Genomic DNA, 23088 nt, shown 5'->3' with positions numbered 1-23088 from the left:
AAGGCCATACTCTCCCCACCACTTGCCTTATTTGGAGGAGCCAATCTAGATATATTTTTACTGGCGTGGATAATGCTAGCCACAGTCATTCTGATTGTATTACATTATCTTATCACCTCTGCTAAGGTGCCCTTGCCCTGTCTCTGTTTGCCATTTTTGTGGGAGCCCTAGGAAACTAGATTCACACCAACTGAAGCATCACAGAGGTTACAGTTGGAACGGATGAATATACATTGGCTATGTACACAAATAATATTTTATTGATTGTGATGAAATTAGAGACCTCTCTTCCTGCAGCCCTTACAGAGTCAAAACATCTGCACTGATATGCGACTGTCCAATTTCACTATAGAAAGACACAATACAATATTTAGGGTTACACTTGGCACCCAATCCTATTTTCCACAATTATAAATTTATTAGAGATAAAATCATTTATTGATTTGTCAGACTGTAGGAACAGGAGAATCTCTTGGATTGGGACATGGGGGGGGGGGTCAAGATGAAGATCTTGCCAAGAATTAATTACCTGCTGCAAACCTTGTCAGTGTCATTACTTAGTTCCTTCCATTACAGGGTGTGTGGAGTACTTGAGAGTTAAATCTGGAATGGAATTAAGCCAAAAATAAGGACACCAACAACGTACGCCTTCAGTGATGATGGGGGTCTCCGTGTCCCCAACATAGATATGTATAGAGAGGCCATTCAACTTCAGAGATAGCTTGAATGAGGGCAAGGGGGTGGATGCAATTAGATAATACTATTCTCCAAACAAGCAACCATAGAGCCTGAGCTGATCACTTACTACCCCCTTTTTAAAAAAACAAAAACAAATTTGATGCAGCAAACTCCAAGACGTTCCATTTCTCTTTTATATAAAACTAGACGATAAGCCTGCCCAGAGGGCAGGCTATGTGTTGAAAATACAACGCCCCAAGCTACAAAAAATAAAAATACCGAAAAAAATAAACAAAGCTATCAAAAATAATAAAATTAACGGGACAGTCTACCATAGAACTGTTATTGTATTAAAAGATAGATAATCCCTTTATTACCCATTCCCCAGTTTTGCAAAACCAACACAGTTATATTAATATACTTTTTACCTCTGTGATTACCTTGTATCTAGGAACCTTCTTCCAGCCCCCTGATCACATGACTGTGACTGTTTATTATCTATTGTCTTAAATTTAGCATTGTTTTGTGCTAGATCTTAAATAACCCTCTGTGCCTGAACAGTGTTATCTATATGGCCCACATGTACTTTCTGTCTCTTTGTGTTGAAAAGAGATTTAAAAAGCCTGTGATAAGAGGCAGCCCTCAAAGGCTTAGAAATTAGCATATGAGCCTACCTATGTTTAGTTTAATCTAAGAATACCAAGAGAAAAAAGCAAATTTGATGATAAAAGTAAATTGGAAAGTTGAAAGTCTGAATAAGGAAAGTTTAATTTATACTAGACTGTCCCTTTAAACCTAAACTAATACCCCTATAAAAATGAACCCCCCCCCCCCAAAATAAAAACACCCTCTAATCTAATACTAAACTACCAATAGCCCTTAAAAGGGCTTTTTGTAGGGCATTGCCCTAAGTTTAACAGCTCTTTTACATTAAAAATAAATAACACTAATAAACCTAAACTACCCATTGCCCCTAAAGGGGCATTTGTATGGGCATTGCCCTTAAAAGGGCATTCAGCTCTTTTGAAATTTGCCCAAAAAACTGTAATCTAAAAAAACAACCCCCCCAAAAAAAAATATTTTAAAAATAACTAACACTAAAGCCCCAAATAGGTACTCACGGTTTCAGAAGTCCGGTGGAGAAGATCTTCTTACAGGTGGTTCCATCATCTTCATCCACAGCAAAGGTGGCGCGGAGCGGAGGTTTAATCCTATTGGCTTCAAAACAGCCAATAGGATTAGAGATACTAAAATCCTATTGGCTGTTCAAATCGGCCATTAAGATTTCAGTAGCTCTCATTCTATTGGCTGCAGAATTTTTCAAAACGGCCAATAGGATTAGAGCTACTGAAATCCTATTGGTTGTTCAAATCAGCCAATAAGATTTCAGTAGCTCTCATCCTATTGGCTGATTTCGAAAATTTCAGCCAATAGGAATTCAAGGTACCCCAATAAATACAGGGTACCTTGAATTAAATCTTCAGATAACAACAACGACAGGAACAGCACACACACCAGGATATAGTGCTCAAGTGACCTAAGGACACTGCCAAGTCCTTAAACACATAGAAATACAGCACAAGGTCCTCAGCACTTTCAATAATCAAATAATGAATAAGGGGCTGTGACCCCGAAACTTCGCTTTTTCTATGTGACAATAAAAGATTATTTGATTATTGAAAGTGCTGAGGACCTTGAATTAAATCTTCAGTGTACAGCGGACGATCGCATGAAGAGGAACCTCCATGCCTTTGCCGAGGAGCACTGCCGATGACTGACGTCGAGGATCGCCACTTCTGGGAAGACCACTCCAGACCTCCGCTTTGCGTCGCCTTCGCTGTGGATAAAGATGATGTAACCGCCTGGAAGAAGACTTCCGCTGGACTGCTGAAACCGTGAGTACCTATTTGGGGCTTTAGTGATAGGTTTTTTTTTAAAAAAAAATTGGGGTTTTGTTTTTTTAGATTAGGGTTTTTGTGGGCAAATTTCAAAAGAGCTGAATGCCCTTTTAAGGACAATGACCATACAAATGGACCTTTAGGGGCAATGGGTAGTTTAAGGTTTTTTTAGTGTTAGGATTTTTATTTTGGGGAGTTTGGTGGGTGGGGCGGTTTTACTGTTAGGGGGGACTTGGTTTATTTGTAATGTAAAAGAGCTGTTAAACTTAGGGCAATTCCCTACAAAAAGCCCTTTTAAGGGATGTTAGTAGTTTAGCATTAGATTAGTGTGTTTTTTATTTTGAGGGGGGGGGGGTGATTTTCATAGGGATTAGGTCTATTTTTTTTTATTTTGGATAGTGTTGTTTATTGTTTTTTATTTTCTGTAATTAAATTAATGTAATGTAATTTTTTTGTATTTTTTTATTGTAATGTAGTAATTTCTTTCATGTAATTAGCAAGAGTCCATGAGCTAGTGACGTATGGGATATACATTCCTACCAGGAGGGGCAAAGTTTCCCAAACCTCAAAATGCCTATAAATACACCCCTCACCACACCCACAATTCAGTTTTACAAACTTTGCCTCCTATGGAGGTGGTGAAGTAAGTTTGTGCTAGATTCTACGTTGATATGCGCTCCGCAGCAAGTTGGAGCCCGGTTTTCATCTCAGCGTGCAGTGAATGTCAGAGGGATGTGAGGAGAGTATTGCCTATTTGAATGCAGTGATCTCCTTCTACGGGGTCTATTTCATAGGTTCTCTGTTATCGGTCGTAGAGATTCATCTCTTACCTCCCTTTTCAGATCGACGATATACTCTTATTTATATACCATTACCTCTGCTGATTTTCGTTTCAGTACTGGTTTGGCTTTCTACAAACGTGTAGATGAGTGTCCTGGGGTAAGTAAATCTTATTTTCTGTGACACTCTAAGCTATGGTTGGGCACTTTATTTATAAAGTTCTAAATATATGTATTCAAACATTTATTTGCCTTGACTCAGAATGTTCAACATTCCTTATTTTCAGACAGTCAGTTTCATATTTGGGATAATGCGTTTGAATCAATCATTTTTTCTTACCTTAAAAATTTGACTTTTTTTCCCTGTGGGCTGTTAGGCTCGCGGGGGCTGAAAATGCTTCATTTTATTGCGTCATTCTTGGCACGGACTTTTTTGGCGCAAAATTTTTTTTCTGTTTCCGGCGTCATACGTGTCGCCGGAAGTTGCGTCATTTTTTGACGTCCTTTTGCGCCAAAAATGTCGGCATTCCGGATGTGGCATCATTTTTGGCGCCAAAAAGCATTTAGGCGCCAAACAATGTGGGCGTATTATTTGGCGCCAAAAAATATGGGCGTCGCTTTTGTCTCCACATTATTTCAGTCTGATTTTTTCTTTGCTTCTGGTTACTAGAAGCTTGTTTATTGGCATTTTTTCCCATTCCTGAAACTGTCATTTAAGGAATTTGATCAATTTTGCTTTATATGTTGTTTTTTCTCTTACATATTGCAAGATGTCTCACGTTGCATCTGAGTCAGAAGATACTTCAGGAAAATCGCTGTCTAGTGCTGGAACTACCAAAGCTAAGTGTATCTGCTGTAAACTTTTGGTAGCTATTCCTCCGGCTGTTGTTTGTATTAATTGTCATGACAAACTTGTTAAAGCAGATAATATTTCCTTTAGTAATGTACCATTGCCTGTTGCAGTTCCCTCAACATCTAAGGTGCAGAATGTTCCTGATAACATAAGAGATTTTGTTTCTGAATCCATCAAGAAGGCTATGTCTGTTATTTCTCCTTCTAGGAAACATAAAAAATCTTTTAAAACTTCTCTCTCTACAGATGAATTTTTAAATGAACATCATCATTCTGATTCTGATGACTCTTCTGGTTCAGAGGATTCTGTCTTAGAGATTGATGCTGATAAATCTTCATATTTATTTAAAATGGAATTTATTCGTTCTTTACTTAAAGAAGTACTAATTGCTTTAGAAATAGAGGATTCTGGTCCTCTTGATACTAATTCTAAACGTTTAGATAAGGTGTTTAAATCTCCTGTGGTTATTCCAGAAGTTTTTCCTGTTCCTAATGCTATTTCTGAAGTAATTTCCAGAGAATGGGATAAATTGGGGTAATTCATTTACTCCTTCTAAACGTTTTAAGCAATTATATCCTGTGCCGTCTGACAGATTAGAATTTTGGGACAAAATTCCTAAAGTTGATGGGGCTATTTCTACCCTTGCTAAATGTACTACTATTCCTACGTCAGATGGTACTTTGTTTAAAGATCCTTTAGATAGGAAAATTTAATCCTTTCTAAGAAAAGCTTATCTGTGTTCAGGTAATCTTCTTAGACCTGCTATATCTTTGGCTGATGTTGCTGCAGCTTCAACTTTTTGGTTGGAGACTTTAGCGCAACAAGTAACAGATCATGATTCTCATAATATTATTATTCTTCTTCAGCATGCTGATAATTTTATCTGTGATGCCATTTTTGATATTATCAGAGTTGATGTCAGGTTTATGTCTCTAGCTATTTTAGCTAGAAGAGCTTTATGGCTTAAAACTTGGAATGCTGATATGGCTTCTAAATCAACTCTACTTTCCATTTCTTTCCAGGGTAACAAATTATTTGGTTCTCAGTTGGATTCCATTATCTCAACTGTTACTGGTGGGAAAGGAACTTTTTTACCTCAGGATAAAAAATCTAAGGGTAAAAACAGGGCTAATAATCGTTTTCGTTCCTTTCGTTTCAACAAAGAACAAAAGCCTGATCCTTCATCCTCAGGAGCAGTTTCAGTTTGGAAACCATCTCTAGTCTGGAATAAATCCAAGCCTTCTAGAAAGGCAAAGCCTGCTTCTAAGTCCACATGAAGGTGCGGCCCTCATTCCAGCTCAGCTGGTAGGGGGCAGGTTAAGTTTTTTCAAAGAAATTTGGATCAATTCTGTTCACAATCTTTGGATTCAAAACATTGTTTCAGAAGGGTACAGAATTGGTTTCAAGATGAGACCTCCTGCAAAGAGATTTTTTCTTTCCCGTGTCCCAGTAAATCCAGTGAAAGCTCAAGCATTTCTGAATTGTGTTTCAGATCTAGAGTTGGCTGGCGTAATTATGCCAGTTCCAGTTCTGGAACAGGGGATGGGGTTTTATTCAAATCTCTTCATTGTACCAAAGAAGGAGAATTCCTTCAGACCAGTTCTGGATCTAAAAATATTGAATCGTTATGTAAGGATACCAACGTTCAAAATGGTAACTGTAAGGACTATCTTGCCTTTTGTTCAGCAAGGGCATTATATGTCCACAATAGATTTACAGGATGCTTATCTGCATATTCCGATTCATCCAGATCATTATCAGTTCCTGAGATTCTCTTTTCTGGACAAGCATTACCAGTTTGTGGCTCTGCCGTTTGGCCTAGCTACAGCTCCAAGAATTTTTACAAAAGTTCTCGGTGCCCTTCTGTCTGTAATCAGAGAACAGGGTATTGTGGTATTTCCTTATTTGGACGATATCTTGGTACTTGCTCAGTCTTTACATTTAGCAGAATCTCATACGAATCGACTTGTGGTGTTTCTTCAAGATCATGGTTGGAGGATCAATTTACCAAAAAGTTCATTGATTCCTCAGACAAGGGTAACTTTTCTGGGTTTCCAGATAGATTCAGTGTCCATGACTCTGTCTTTAACAGACAAGAGACGTCTAAAATTGATTTCAGCTTGTCGAAACCTTCAGTCACAATCATTCCCTTCGGTAGCCTTATGCATGGAAATTCTAGGTCTTATGACTGCTGCATCGGACGCGATCCCCTTTGCTCGTTTTCACATGCGACCTCTTCAGCTCTGTATGCTGAATCAATGGTGCAGGGATTACACAAAGATATCTCAATTAATATCTTTAAAACCGATTGTACGACACTCTCTAACGTGGTGGACAGATCACCATCGTTTAATTCAGGGGGCTTCTTTTGTGCTTCCGACCTGGACTGTAATTTCAACAGATGCAAGTCTCACAGGTTGGGGAGCTGTGTGGGGATCTCTGACGGCACAAGGAGTTTGGGAATCTCAGGAGGTGAGATTACCGATCAATATTTTGGAACTCCGTGCAATTTTCAGAGCTCTTCAGTCTTGGCCTCTTCTGAAGAGAGAATCGTTCATTTGTTTTCAGACAGACAATGTCACATCTGTGGCATACATCAATCATCAAGGAGGGACTCACAGTCCTCTGGCTGTGAAAGAAGTATCTCGAATTCTGGTTTGGGCGGAATCCAGCTCCTGTCTAATCTCTGCGGTTCATATCCCAGGTATAGACAATTGGGAAGCGGATTATCTCAGTCGCCAAACGTTGCATCCGGGCGAATGGTCTCTTCACCCAGAGGTATTTCTTCAGATTGTTCAAATGTGGGAGCTTCCAGAAATAGATCTGATGGCCTCTCATCTAAACAAGAAACTTCCCAGGTATCTGTCCAGATCCAGGGATCCTCAAGCGGAAGCAGTGGATGCATTGTCACTTCCTTGGAAGTATCATCCTGCCTATATCTTTCCGCCTCTAGTTCTTCTTCCAAGAGTAATCTCCAAGATTCTGAAGGAATGCTCGTTTGTTCTGCTGGTAGCTCCGGCATGGCCTCACAGGTTTTGGTATGCGGATCTTGTCCGGATGGCTTCTTGCCATCCGTGGACTCTTCCGCTACGACCAGACCTTCTGTCGCAAGGTCCTTTTTTTCCATCAGGATCTCAAATCCTTAAATTTAAAGGTATGGAGATTGAACGCTTGATTCTTAGTCAAAGAGGTTTCTCTGACTCTGTGATTAATACTATGTTACAGGCTCGTAAATCTGTATCCAGAGAGATATATTATAGAGTCTGGAAGACTTATATTTCTTGGTGTCTTTCTCATCATTTTTCTTGGCATTCTTTTAGAATTCCAAGAATTTTACAGTTTCTTCAGGATGGTTTAGATAAAGGTTTGTCCGCAAGTTCCTTGAAAGGACAAATCTCTGCTCTTTCTGTTCTTTTTCACAGAAAGATTGCTAATCTTCCTGATATTCATTGTTTTGTACAAGCTTTGGTTCGTATAAAACCTGTCATTAAGTCAATTTCTCCTCCTTGGAGTTTGAATTTGGTTCTAGGGGCTCTTCAAGCTCCTCCGTTTGAACCTATGCATTCATTGGACATTAAATTACTTTCTTGGAAAGTTTTGTTCCTTTTGGCAATCTCTTCTGCCAGAAGAGTTTCTGAATTATCTGCTCTTTCTTGTGAGTCTCCTTTTCTGATTTTTCATCAGGATAAGGCAGTGTTGCGAACTTCTTTTGAATTTTTACCTAAAGTTGTGAATTCTAACAACATTAGTAGGGAAATTGTGGTTCCTTCATTATGTCCTAATCCTAAGAATTCTAAGGAGAAATCATTGCATTCTTTGGATGTTGTTAGAGCTTTGAAATATTATGTTGAAGCTACTAAGTCTTTCCGAAAGACTTCTAGTTTATTTGTTATCTTTTCCGGTTCTAGAAAAGGCCAGAAAGCTTCTGCCATTTCTTTGGCATCTTGGTTGAAATCTTTAATTCATCTTGCCTATGTTGAGTCGGGTAAATCTCCGCCTCAAAGGATTACAGCTCATTCTACTAGGTCAGTTTCTACTTCCTGGGCGTTTAGGAATGAAGCTTCGATTGATCAGATCTGCAAAGCAGCAACTTGGTCCTCTTTGCATACTTTTACTAAATTCTACCATTTTGATGTATTTTCTTCTTCTGAAGCAGTTTTTGGTAGAAAAGTACTTCAGGCAGCGGTTTCAGTTTGAATCTTCTGCTTATGTTTTTCATTAAACTTTATTTTGGGTGTGGATTATTTTCAGCAGGAATTGGCTGTCTTTATTTTATCCCTCCCTCTCTAGTGACTCTTGCGTGGAAAGATCCACATCTTGGGTAATCATTATCCCATACGTCACTAGCTCATGGACTCTTGCTAATTACATGAAAGAAAACATAATTTATGTAAGAACTTACCTGATAAATTCATTTCTTTCATATTAGCAAGAGTCCATGAGGCCCACCCTTTTTTTGGGGTGGTTATGATTTTTGTATAAAGCACAATTATTCCAATTCCTTATTTTATATGCTTTCGCACTTTTTTATCACCCCACTTCTTGGCTATTCGTTAAACTGAATTGTGGGTGTGGTGAGGGGTGTATTTATAGGCATTTTGAGGTTTGGGAAACTTTGCCCCTCCTGGTAGGAATGTATATCCCATACGTCACTAGCTCATGGACTCTTGCTAATATGAAAGAAATGAATTTATCAGGTAAGTTCTTACATAAATTATGTTTTTTTTATTGTAATTAAGGGGTTAATTTAGGGGGCTTAGTCATTAAATTTAGTTTTTTGCGTTGTGGGGGTTGGCGGTTTAGGAGTTAATAGGTAAATGAGGTTTAATGTGTTGTAGGGGGTTGGCAGATTAGGGGTTAATAAATGTATTAGGTAGTTTGCGATGTTGGGGTTTGCGGATTTAGGGGTTAAAAATTTTATTAGGTAGGTTTTTTTTTTGTTTTTTTTTTTAATACTTATTGCGGGTGGTTAGGTGTTTTTTTTCATACTTATTGCGTGTGGTTCTTTTTTTTTTTTTTTTTTTTTTTTTTTTTTTAATACTGCGGTGGATTCTTTCACCACCCTGCCATCGACTGAATCCGGCGTCCACCATGCGCAGCCAACATTCTGTTGGCTGTCTCGCGCTGCCAACATTCCTTTGAGGATGTATGCGCAACTGCCGACTGCGACGGACATTACAAACGCAATTATAGTTTAGATGCTACTCATACAGAGTGATTAGACACTACCCACATACACAAAACAATGGGAGAGGGAATTGGAGGTGCAAATATCCATAATATCTTTAAAAACAAAACAAAAAACCCTCCTAAACAACGAAGGTCCAGGAAACTTAAAGGGACAGTCTACACCAGAATTTTTATTGTTTTAAAAGATAGATAATCCCTTTATTACCCATTTCCCAGTTTTGCATAACCAACACAGGTATAATAATATACTTTTAACCTCTGTGATTATCTTGTATCTAAGCCTCTGCAAACTGCCCCTTTTTTCAGTTCTTTTGACAGACTTGCAGTCTAGCCAATCAGTGCCTGCTCCCAGATAACTTCTCGTGCACGAGCACAGTGTTATCTATATGAAATACGTGAACTAACACCCTCTAGTGGTGAAAAACTGTTAAAATGCATTCTGAAAGAGGTGGGCTTCAAGGTCTAAGAAATTAGCATATGAACCTCCTAGGTTAAGCTTTCAACTAAGAATACCAAGAGAACAAAGCAAAATTGGTGATAAAAGTAAATTGGAAAATTGTTTAAAATTACATGCTCTATCTGAATCATGAACATTTATTTTGGCCTAGACTGTCCCTTTAAAGGAACATAATACTTATATGCTAAATCACTTGAAAGTGATGCAGCATAACTGTAAAAAGCTGACAAGGAAGATATTTGACCTCACGATTTCCTCAGCTCACCAGAGTAAGTGCTGTGTGAACAGTTATACTTCAGCTGTTGTCCAGCTGCAGGTAAAAAAAAAGGAAGAAATGAACAGCAGCCAATCAGCATCAGCAGTGCTGAGGTCATGAACTGTGATGTCATGAGATTTCATAGTAAACTTCCTTAAGCTGAATAGGGAAATAACATGAGTGTGCACGCTCCTTTGCAAGTCTCGGGACAGGCATACCGATTTGCTGCGTAAAGTCCTTTACAATGGGGTGTGAATATTTAGGACATTTTGAGATAAAATATCTTTTTTTACAAAGAGATGTTCAGGTAATATTTTCTAGTCCGCTTTTTACAGCTATGCTGCATCACTTTCAAATGTCTCAACATTTGGGTATCATGTCCCTTTAAATCTATGTCCCTGTGTTAGCTAACCCCACTCACACTGAATTATATTTATCCAAATACTAATGGGAAATACTGGCAGATTGTGGAAGGGATGATTCAGTGATCTGTGTTAGGTGAGGCTTTTGATTTTTGTTCTTGGTTTTTTTTCTGTTGTTTGGTCTGTTCACTATTACACCCTGTGTTCCAAGGATCCTTCTGTTGTTGTCCTTATTGAAACTAGGGTTTAAACCTAAGATATCAATACTGTTGATAATGTTAAAGGGAAATGAAACCCAATTTTGTTCATGATTCAGATAGAGAATACACTTTTAAACAACTTTCAAATTTACTTTTATTATCTGTTTCGTTCTCTTGATATCCTTTTGTTTAAAAGCATACCTAGGTAGGCTCAGGAGCAGCAATGCACTACTGGGAGCTAGCTGCCGATTGGTGGCTGCAAATATATGCCACTTTTCTTTGGCTCTCCCAAAGTCTTCAGCTAGTTCCCATAGTGCATTGCTTCTCCGTCAAAGAAGGCTACCAAGAGAATGAAGCAAATTTGATAATAGAAGTGAATTGGAAAGTTGTTTAAAATGGTATTCTCTATTGGAATTATGAAAGAAAATGTTTAAGTTTAATGTTAGTTTAAACAGCGCTAAGAGCTTGATTCCTAAACATGAATGAAATATGGAACACTGCTCCTTCACAAGAATCAGCTTAGATTCAATACATTTTAGGTACAGAGAGATGACTTGTATTCCTATACACCCCCCCCACGCCCCCTTTATTTTTTATATATATTTTTTTTTCTCCATATTGAGCGAAACCATAAAGATAACTATTCTCTATACAAGATGAACCAATGTTGTTTAATGATTTATTAAAGGAACAATTAATTAGATATTGGTTGTATTGCTTTAAATACTATTTTTTAATCTTTTTAAAGGGACATGAAACACAAAACAATCTTTCATGATTCGAATACAGCATAAAATTGTCAACTTTCCAATTTACTTCTCTTATCAAATTTGTTTTATTCTCTTGGTATCCTGTGTTGAAGGAGCAGCACTGAAATACTGGGAATGAGCTAAACACATTGGATGAGCCAATGGCAAGAGGCATATATGTGCAGCTGCCAATCAGCAGCTAGCTCCCAGTAATGCATTTCTGCTTCTGAGCCTAGGTATGATTGTCAACAAATGAGGCCAAGAGAACAATGTAAATTAGATAATATAATTAAACTAGAAAGTTTAAAATTGCATGTTAGGTCTGAATCGTGGAAGAAAAATGTCTGATGTGATTGCTACTGATTCTAAAAGTGTAAAAATGAAAACAAGCAAATGTACAGGGCTATCTTTGATGGACTATTGGTCTTTTGTCCTAAATAGACTTTAAAGGGCCATTATAGTCAGAATATTTTATAGCATATCATTTTCAAACTATTGATCCTATACTACTCTGTGTTTAACAAATGGGTTAAACACACAGTAGAAATACCGCTTGGGACTCGCAGAGCACTGCTGGTCCTGAGCATGACTCAGATGTGGAAATAGCGCTGCTCATTGGATCAGTGGCGTTTTCCACTCAGGACCAGCAGTGCTCTGCGAGTCCCAAGCAGTATTTCTGTGTCTTTAACTCCTTTGTGACAGTAGTCTAGGAATTAGAGCATGTCATTTTTTTAATTTATTTTGCTATAATGGCCCTTTAAACCTGTGGCAAGGGAGAATTATAGCTTATTTTGTATAGGGGTCTTTAAATGGAAGAGACTAGGGCCACATCTCCCATTCAGACTGGCATATTAGCAGAGCAATTGTATGCTTGGATTGTTGTGATTACACTGTAATCTCCTCAATTATTGTTGGAAAATTGATTTTAATTTAGGTTGGTTTCCTCTGCAACTTTTGTTAGTGCATGCTTATGTTATGTGTAGCATACTATAGTTTAGCCTAAGGCAGGGCTCGACAAACCCAGGAGCCAGGGAGCCACTGGCTCCTAGAATTCTACCCTTGGCTCCTAACTTTTTGGGTTATTCTTCATCTGCCTGGCTCCAAAATATTCATACTGGCTCCTCGTTTTTAAACAGATTTGTCGAGCACTAGCCTAAGGTAGTCATTAACTTTGGAATTAGGAGTGAAACTTCTATAAAACTTTATCTTTTCTTCAGAATAAAATGAAGCTTTACTTTTTTCAATCAGGAAAAGCTCGGAACCATGAGAAAGAAAATGTTCAAAGGATGCGAGAGATCCAGAAAAAGTGTAGGGAGAAAGAGATTGAGAAGGAGCAGGGACGTCCCAAACCGGTCAAAGCCCTATGGAAATCTCAAAAATACGAGAATGTAGAGTCTAAAGTGAAGGCTAAGCTACAGGTAAGTGCTGCACAAATCTCATTCTAAGTCTCATTCCTGGATTTCTTTATCTATGTTAAGTGAGAGTACAGTTTTCTGTGTGTATGTGTATATGCGAATATCTATACAGGTAGCCCTCAGTTTACGCCGGGGTTAGGTTCCAGAAGGAATGGTTGTAAATCGAAACCGTTGTAAATTGAATCCCAGTTTATAATGTAAGTCAATGGGAAGTGAGGGAATCAAAAAGGGAGGGGGCGCCCTAATTTAATAATATAGAGAGTCCAAAGAAGGGCTGAAATTAAAAATAATAAGTGTACTAATTGTGCAGTAGTAGTATAATTATAGGTCTAACAAAGATATAATATATGTGGGGTATCACAAATCTGCCCTTACAGAGAATAGTGAAATTGATAGTACAATTGTCAAAAAAGATCCATTACCATTGTAATACACTATAAGAGAAAATATGTTATGATAAAGTCTTTGATAAAGGGATGAGGCAGAAAACTGTGGAGATCCAGGCCGGGATCCAAACGCAGCAATCTACAAATACAAGAAGAGACAGATGCGCCACATGGCCCAATATTGTTTGATCCAAAATGAACAGATGAATATATAAGGACTAGACTCACATTTGAGAGAGCACCTCAATCAGTGCTATAGAGGCAGACTGGGATCTATTCCAGTCACCCAGCAGACCAAACTCCCGCAAAGATGTAGTATCTGTATTCAAAAAGATAAGAGAGACACAGGTGCCCACATGGCCTAGTACAGCAGGAACAATGGTGATATAGAACCAAATGATAAGAGAGGTACTCACAACAGTTGTAGCATCTCCCTTGATGCTATAGGAGCAGGATGGGGTCAATTCAGTCACCCACCAGACTTAGTCGGAGGCACTCGGGACAGGATGGATCCAGCAGTCAGCCAAGACAGAATCCCTTAGCGCAGGGGACAACTCACAAAAAAGATGGTAGCAAGTGTTCCAAGAAAAAGTTTTATTTAAAAGGTTAAAAACACAGGCGACGCGTTTCTCAGCTCAAAGCTGTTTCATCAGGCTTCATACAATGTTATTAGAACACTTGCTACATACAGGGAGTGCAGAATTATTAGGCAAGTTGTATTTTTGAGGATTAATTTTATTATTGAACAACAACCATGTTCTCAATGAACCCAAAAAACTCATTAATATCAAAGCTGAATAGTTTTGGAAGTAGTTTTTAGTTTGTTTTTAGTTATACCTATTTTAGGGGGATATCTGTGTGTGCAGGTGACTATTACTGTGCATAATTATTAGGCAACTTAACAAAAAACAAATATATACCCATTTCAATTATTTATTTTTACCAGTAAAACCAATATAACATCTCAACATTCACAAATATACATTTCTGACATTCAAAAACAAAACAAAAACAAATCAGTGACCAATATAGCCACCTTTCTTTGCAAGGACACTCAAAAGCCTGCCATCCATGGATTCTGTCAGTGTTTTGATCTGTTCACCATCAACATTGCGTGCAGCAGCAACCACAGCCTCCCAGACACTGTTCAGAGAGGTGTACTGTTTTCCCTCCTTGTAAATCTCACATTTGATGATGGACCACAGGTTCTCAATGGGGTTCAGATCAGGTGAACAAGGAGGCCATGTCATTAGATTTTCTTCTTTTATACCCTTTCTTGCCAGCCACGCTGTGGAGTACTTGGACGCGTGTGATGGAGCATTGTCCTGCATGAAAATCATGTTTTTCTTGAAGGATGCAGACTTCTTCCTGTACCACTGCTTGAAGAAGGTGTCTTCCAGAAACTGGCAGTAGGACTGGGAGTTGAGCTTGACTCCATCCTCAACCCGAAAAGGCCCCACAAGCTCATCTTTGATGATACCAGCCCAAACCAGTACTCCACCTCCACCTTGCTGGTGTCTGAGCCGGACTGGAGCTCTCTGCCCTTTACCAATCCAGCCACGGGCCCATCCATCTGGCCCATCGAGACTCACTCTCATTTCATCAGTCCATAAAACCTTAGAAAAATCAGTCTTGAGATATTTCTTGGCCCAGTCTTGACGTTTCAGCTTGTGTGTCTTGTTCAGTGGTGGTCGTCTTTCAGCCTTTCTTACCTTGGCCATGTCTCTGAGTATTGCACACCTTGTGCTTTTGGGCACTCCAGTCATGTTGCAGCTCTGAAATATGGCCAAACTGGTGGCAAGTGGCATCTTGGCAGCTGCACGCTTGACTTTTCTCAGTTCATGGGCAGTTATTTTGCGCCTTGGTTTTTCCACACGCTTCTTGCGACCCTGTTGACTATTTTGAATGAAACGCTTGATTGTTCGATGATCACGCTTCAGAAGCTTTGCAATTTTAAGAGTGCTGCATCCCTCTGCAAGATATCTCACTATTTTTGACTTTTCTGAGCCTGTCAAGTCCTTCTTTTGACCCATTTTGCCAAAGGAAAGGAAGTTGCCTAATAATTATGCACACCTGATATAGGGTGTTGATGTCATTAGACCACACCCCTTCTCATTACAGAGATGCACATCACCTAATATGCTTAATTGGTAGTAGGCTTTCGAACCTATACAGCTTGGAGTAAGACAACATGCATAAAGAGGATGATGTGGTCAAAATACTCATTTGCCTAATAATTCTGCACTCCCTGTATATATACCCTACAACTAATCGCAAACAAATGGGCTCACAAATTGATGGGAGGGGCTAGGAGAACAGGAAATGACCAATTGGCCAATGAGAATGTTAATATCAAAAGAGGTCATCAAACATATGTTAAAATTAATAAGTAAACATCTCATTTGTATCAGCATTTGATGATAAATAAAAATAATCCATATAAAACTCACAATTGATATAAAATATGCAGAAATAAATAAACAGCGTGATATATAAGCAGCATGATTGGTAAACAACTCCATATCATAGTTTGTGCAATACACATCTCATTTGTATCTACATGTTGATAGTTAGTAAAATCATACTATATAAAAATTACAATTAATAAAAGGAATATAAAAATAAATCATCCACATTAACTTTCATTTCATAGTTGGTGCATAAGACATCTAAGCTTGTGGCATTAAAACAATATAGCACACATCGTATACCATAAGACTAGGTTATCAACAAATATGAATCAACATACCCAGAAGTATCTAACAGATCGGATGAGTCTTGTGTGATCTCAAATATTTGTGGTGACTATAATTTGTATACACGCAATTGGCAGTACACCATGTATCAAAGTAAAGTAACAAAGTCATGATAGCATCGTAATCGGCGTGTAGCTAGACCCATTGCGCATGGCAGGCTGAGGTATGTCAGTCAAATCTAATGCTGTTCTTCGATTGGTCTATAGGAGAGGCGTCTAAGACGGGTGTTGCATATCTTAATTCATATGGTTGGAGAGACTTGTGATGACGATAAGGGGAGGAGGGAGTGGTTATAAATCGCGTCTGTGTATAGCGGCTTTTAGGCAAAACCATAGAGTGTCTTAAGCACATAGGGGGTGACAGCTGTCAATATTAGCGCATCCATTGGCTGATTTGTCCAGCGCTTTACTTAGTGATTTGTTGACAAAAAGAGTCTAGAGAGCCAGCTGCGATTGGCTTAATTAGCCAAAAAGACTTCAGCTTGCAATTAGGCTGTCAAATCTAGTATTCCAGGCAATGACAGGAGATCTTACGCTAGTTTATTAGTGTTTATAAACTATAATAATAATAATAAAATGTAATAATAATATATAAAAACACATCTAAAAGGGGCCACTTCTTACGTGTTAGACGGGAGAAAGTGCTTGAATGCTAGAGATTTCCTAAATGGGTGTGTGTGATGAATAGTATCTCACAAAGCATCCACATCCACAATTTGCCTAGATCAATTTTAAGTATAGGGAAACAACCTATATCACAATATAGTAAATGAATATACTGCGAATCTATGGGGCTAAAACTATATATTAAGAGCAATAATGATATATAGTGGATGGATATGAAACGATTACAGTGTGAACAACATCTATAACAAAGTATAGTAAAAGGATATACTACGATAAAGTGAAGCTGAAACCATCTATGTGTTGAGAATAGTAATGATGTATCCAAAATTTGTATGAACAAAATAATAATAATAAATGTTCAGGAATGGATGTGATGAAATGTGTGATGTATATAGAAGTGAATGTGATAGTGTTTTTTATGATATATGGTGTTATTAGGTGAATCCCAAAGGGTAAAGGTATAGGTAAAAAAATACCTTATATGCTATATGTATGGTGTGCAGAAAATTTATTTTTAAATTGCTGACTTAGCCTAAGATGATTTATAAGTATAAAAAACAACTAAATCAGAATATAGTGGATGGGTATAATAGTAATAAATATGCGATGAATGCATGTGATAAGAGGTGTGATATATATTAAAGTGAATGTGATACAGTGCTTTGGTGAGTACTGGTGTATTATACTAGGATGATTACTAAAATGTTACCTATAATACTACTAAACTGGTATATGAGTGAAAAACTAGGGATATTATTCTAAAATGCTACCTACAGTACTACTAAACTGGTCTATGAGTGATAAACTAGAGATAGGATAATAGTAGTAGATAATGTGAGCAAACTAATCTATTGTATTTGCTAGGGAGAGGGGAGTGTCGGGGTGTGGTATAGGGTGCTGTAAAGATTCTGTAATTCCTATAAACAAATTAGTGGTATAATATAGGGAAAAATACTCATAAGTCGAATGCAGCTAGGTCGACACATTCATTAAGACGGTCAGGGGCTAGAGTGTGTACTTTATGAATCCAGTAGGTCTCTCTGCGACACAGAGTGAGCATAGGGTTATGGCTATTTCGGGAAACGTGTTCAATGGGTAGTATAGAAAGTGTTTTTGAACTACCTTTATGTGCATAAGCACAATGTCTGGAAAGACTATGCTTGAGGAATTTCCTTTTGATATTATAGGTGTGTTCACTCCACCGCTTGCTAATGGCACGCCCAGTGCATCCCACATATTGAGCCCCACATGCACAGCTGATGAGATACACTACATAAGTAGATTCACATGACAGTCTTTTATTAATTTTAAATTGTTCACCTGTTTGGTTAGAAGAAAAAGTGTTCGTACCACTTTTAACTACCTTACACATGTTACATCTGGGTTTGAGGCATTTTAATAGCCCATGTCTGGGTAAAAAATTACCCAATAATGTCCTATTGGACCCCAAATTTAGGTGGTAGCCCTTATTTTTATCCCTAACCACTTTGCTCGGGGCTAATTTATTCTTCAATGTGGGTGCCCTCCTATATACAACTCGTGGCTTTGAGGAAATGTGATTTTTAAGGAAAGGATCATCACAAATTATTGGCCAATGTTTAGAAATAATTTGTTTAATTTCTCAAAATTGATTGCTATAACCGGTTATGAATAGTGGTGTTTTGAATTCATCAGTAGATTGTGACTTGCTTTTTATATTTTTGGTATCGTTAACATTAGTACATAGTAAGTATTTATTTCTATCATCATTTAAAGCTCTAAGGTATCCATTTTGAACAAGATCCAATGGGTAGCCTTTTTCTAAGAATCTATCTTTTAGTATAAGAGACTGTTTAATGTAACCTTCTATCGTACTACAATTGCGTCTAATGCGCCTGAATTGTCCATATGGCACGTTTTTCTTCCAGCTATGGTAATGGTTGCTGTTAAAATTAAGAAAACTATTACAGTCTACTTTTTTAAAAAAGGTTTCTGACATTATGGTACCAGTTTCCGAAAAATATAATGATAAATCTAAATATTCTATCCTAGTAGGTTGAATATTGCTAGTGAACACTAAACCAAATTCGTTAGTGTTTAAAGATGATGAGTATAATAAGGCTTCCTCATAGGAACCCCTAAATATAAATATAAGGTTGTCTATATAACGGCCATAGAACACCAGACTCGCACCCATAGTAGACCCATATACATGGGTCTCCTCAAATTTGCCCATATAAAGATTGGCAAAGCTGGGTGCGAATCTGGTGCCCATGGCCGTACCTTTTTGATCTGTAGATAATGTTGTCCCTGGTATAAAAAATAGTTATGATGTAAAATGAATCGTATCAATTCAATAATGAATAGTTGCTGTTTAGAGGGCATATAAATATCAGTTTCTAAATATAATTTAATAGCTATCAAACCTTTATCGTGGGGGATATTGGAATACAGTGAGCTAACGTCACTCGTTATCCACCAGAGGTGAGGGTCAGTTTTCGTGATTTTCAAATTTGTCAGTTTATTGATTAAGTCAGTAGAATCTTTTATGAAAGAGGGTAGAGCAACCACGTGTTTCTGTAAAAATTAATCTACGTAGGCAGACAGATGGTCAGTAAGACTGTCGATACCAGCCACTATAGGCCTACCAGGGGGGTTAGACGTATCCTTGTGTATCTTAGGAAGGTGATAATAAAAGGCTACACTAGGATTTTTAGGAAATAAATAATCCTTTTCTTTTTTAGTGAGAATACCTTCTTCAAATCCTTCTAAAAGAAGGGAGAACAATTGTTTAGAGAATATGGGGGTGGGATCTTTAGTTAGGACCCTATAGTGGCTGGCATCGTTCAGAATTCTGTCTGCCTCTAAAATATAATCTTGAATATTTTGGATCATGATACCCCCACCCTTGTCCGCTTGGCGGATTACTAGATCTTTATTAGTGCTCAGTGAATTCAGGGCATGGCGTTCCCCAGGACTTAGGTTTTTCTTATATTTATGTTTCTTAGGTAATTTTTCAAGGTCTTTTAAAACCATTGACTGGTATATACTTATATGTGAATTTTTTGTCCTAGGGGGATTAAAATTGGATCTTGGTTTGAAATCTGTGTGGATATATTTCTCAGTTAATTGTTCTAAAAGAGTGTCAGGTTCATATACAATGACGCCTTCATTAAGGCGTTCGTTCATAGTATCTGCAATAATTGGCTTATTAACACTGTTTTTCAGTTGTTTCTCCGCAAAATATTTTTGAAGGGACAACTTTCTTGTAAAATTGTTTACATCTACAAATAGTTGGAACATATTCTAGTTATTAGTGGGACAAAATGAAACCCCTTTTCCTAATACTGTAATCTCATCATTGGATAACTCATGGTTTGACAGATTAAAAATACCCTTTCTATACTTTAGTAATTTTTCTTTTTTGACGGTTGAGGATCTTCCTCTGATTCCCCGTTTACGTGTGCTCTTTTTTGGCGCAGTGGTCTGGGGGACATAGCAAGTGTTCTAATAACATTGTATGAAGCCTGATGAAACAGCCTTGAGCTGAGAAACGCGTCGCCTGTGTTTTTAACCTTTTAAATAAAACTTTTTCTTGGAACACTTGCTACCATCTTTTTTGTGAGTTGTCCCCTGTGCTAAGGGATTCTGTCTTGGCTTACTGCTGGATCCATCCTGTCCCGAGTGCCTCCGACTAAGTCTGGTGGGTGACTGAATTGACCCCATCCTGCTCCTATAGCATTAAGGGAGATGCTACAACTATTTTGAGTACCTTTCTTATCATTTGGTTCTATATCACCATTGTTCCTGCTGTACTAGGCCATGTGGGCACCTGTGTCTCTCTTATCTTTTTGAATACAGATACTACATCTTTGCGGGAGTTTGGTCTGCTGGGTGACTGGAATAGATCCCAGTCTGCCTCTATAGCACTGATTGAGGTGCTCTCTCAAATGTGAGTCTAGTCCTTATATATTCATCTGTTCATTTTGGATCAAACAATATTGGGCCATGTGGCGCATCTGTCTCTTCTTGTATGGGAAGTGAGGGGGATAGGTTCCAGGCCCCTCTCAAAATTGTCAAAAGTAACACCTAATACATTATTTGTAAAGCTTTGAAATGAAGACTTTAAATGCTAAACAGCATTATAAACCTAATAAAATAATCACACAACACAGAATATATAATTAAACTAAGTTAAATGAACAAAAACATTTGCTAAACAGCATTATAAAACTAATAAAATAATCACACAACACAGACTTCACTTGCATTTTTATGCAAACAGTTCTTTCTATGCATTTCTATCTGGACTGATGTATAGACAGGAAGATCTTGTTCCTTTGAAATCTGCTCGATAGCTCAGGTCTGGTTAAACTGATTAATTTCAGCTTGCTTGGCTTTGCTGCAACACAAGCGGACAGCTCCACCTACTGGCTATTTCTTTCATGTAATTAGCAAGAGTCCATGAGCTAGTGACGTATGGGATATACATTCCTACCAGGAGGGGCAAAGTTTCCCAAACCTCAAAATGCCTATAAATACACCCCTCACCACACCCACAATTCAGTTTTACAAAGTAAAAGTTTGTGCTAGATTCTACGTTGATATGCGCTTCGCAGCAGGCTGGAGCCCGGTATTCCTCTCAGAGTGCAGTGACTGTCAGAGGGATGTGAAGAGAGTATTGCCTACTTGAAGTCAATGGTCTCCTTCTACGGGATCTATTTCATAGGTTCTCTGTTATCGGTCGTAGAGATTCATCTCTTACCTCCCTTTTCAGATCGACGATATACTCTTATATACCATTACCTCTACTGATTCTCGTTTCAGTACTGGTTTGGCTATCTACTATATGTAGATGAGTGTCTTAGGGTAAGTAAGTCTTATTTTTTATGGCACTTTATATGTAAAGTTCTAAATATATGTGTTTAAACTTATATTTGCCTTGATTCAGGATAATCAGTATTCCTTATTTCAGACAGTCAGTTTCATTATTTGGGATAATGCATATGAAATATTTTTTTCTTACCTTAAAAAAAATTTTTCAATTGACTTTTTTTCCCTGTGGGCTGCTTCAATTTATTGCGTCATTCTTGGCGCAGACTTTTTTGGCGCAAAAATTTTGTCATTTCCGGCGCCCTAATTGACGCCGGAAGTTTGCGTATAGTTGCGTCATATTTGACGTGCAGACGTTTTTTTGCGCCAAAATTGTGGGCGTCGTTTTTTCCGGCGTCACAGGATGTGGCGTCATTCTTGGCGCCAAAAAATATAGGCGTTGTACTTGGCGCCAATAATGTGGGCGTCATTTTTGGCGCCAAAAAATGTGGGCGTCATTCTTGTCTCCACCTTTTTTTCACATTATTTCATTCTCATTTTTCATTGCTTCTGGTTGCTAGAGGCTTGTTCATTTGGCATTTTTTCCCATTCCTGAAACTGTCATTTAAGGAATTTGATAATTTTGCTTTATATGTTGTTTTTTCTATTACATATTGCAAGATGTCTCAACATGACCCTGGATCAGAATCTACTTCTGGAAAGACGCTGCCTGATGCTGGTTCTACCAAAGTTAAGTGCATCTGTTGTAAACTTTTGGTAACTGTTCCTCCAGCTGTTGTTTGTGATAACTGTCATGATAAACTTTCTAATGCAGATTGTATTTCCATTAGTAATAATCCATTACCTGTTGTTGTTCCTTCAACATCTAATGTTCAGGATGTCCCTGTTAATGTTAAAGAATTTGTTTCTAAATCTATTAGGAAGGCTCTGTCTGTTATTCCTCCTTCCAGTAAACGTAAAAGGTCTTTTAAAACTTCTCATATTTCAGATGAATTTTTAAGTGACCGTCATCATGCTGACTTATCTGTTTATCTGGCTCAGAAGATTCTGCCTCAGATATTGACACTGATAAATCTTCATATTTATTTAAGATGGAGTTTATTCGTTCTTTACTTAAAGAAGTGTTAATTGCATTAGATATGGAGGAGTCTAGTCCTCTTGATACTAAATCTACTAAGCGTTTAAATTCGGTTTTCAAACCTCATGTAGTTATTCCTGAAGGTTTTTCCAGTTCCTGATGCTATTTCAGAAGTAATTTCTAGGGAATGGAATAGTCTGGGTACTTCATTTACTCCTTCTCAAAGGTTTAGGAAATTGTACCCTGTGCCATCTGATAGATTAGAGTTTTGGGATAAAATCCCTAAAGTTGATGGGGCTATTTCTACTCTTGCTAAGCGTACTACTATTCCTACGGCGGATAGTACTTCCTTTAAGGATCCTTTAGACAGGAAGATTGAATCCTTTCTAAGGAGAGCTTATTTATGTTCAGGTAATCTTCTTAGACCTGCTATTTCTTTGGCTGATGTTGCTGCAGCTTCCACTTTCTGGTTGGAGGCTTTAGCGCAACAAGTGTCAGACCATAATGCTTATAGCATTGTTAAACTTCTTCAACATGCTAATAACTTTATTTGTGATGCCATTTTTGATATCATTAGAATTGATGTCAGGTAT

The 23088-nt window shown here is 37.9% G+C and overlaps 1 protein-coding gene across 1 annotated transcript in view; it reads left to right on the top strand.

Annotated features, from left to right (window-relative positions):
- The window catches only part of ENKD1 (enkurin domain containing 1), a 126276-nt gene that overhangs the window by 11144 nt on the left and 92044 nt on the right, over positions 1-23088 (top strand). The window contains exon 4 of the mRNA XM_053698476.1: positions 12671-12840. Within this exon, the coding sequence (XP_053554451.1) occupies positions 12671-12840 (170 nt within the window). The remainder of the gene's footprint in view (positions 1-12670; positions 12841-23088) is intronic.

This window comes from Bombina bombina, chromosome 1 (assembly GCF_027579735.1).
Source record: "Bombina bombina isolate aBomBom1 chromosome 1, aBomBom1.pri, whole genome shotgun sequence".
Lineage (NCBI taxonomy): Eukaryota > Metazoa > Chordata > Amphibia > Anura > Bombinatoridae > Bombina > Bombina bombina.
The sequence above is the reverse complement of the archived record's forward strand: the minus strand, read 5'-3'. Positions and strand labels throughout refer to the sequence as shown.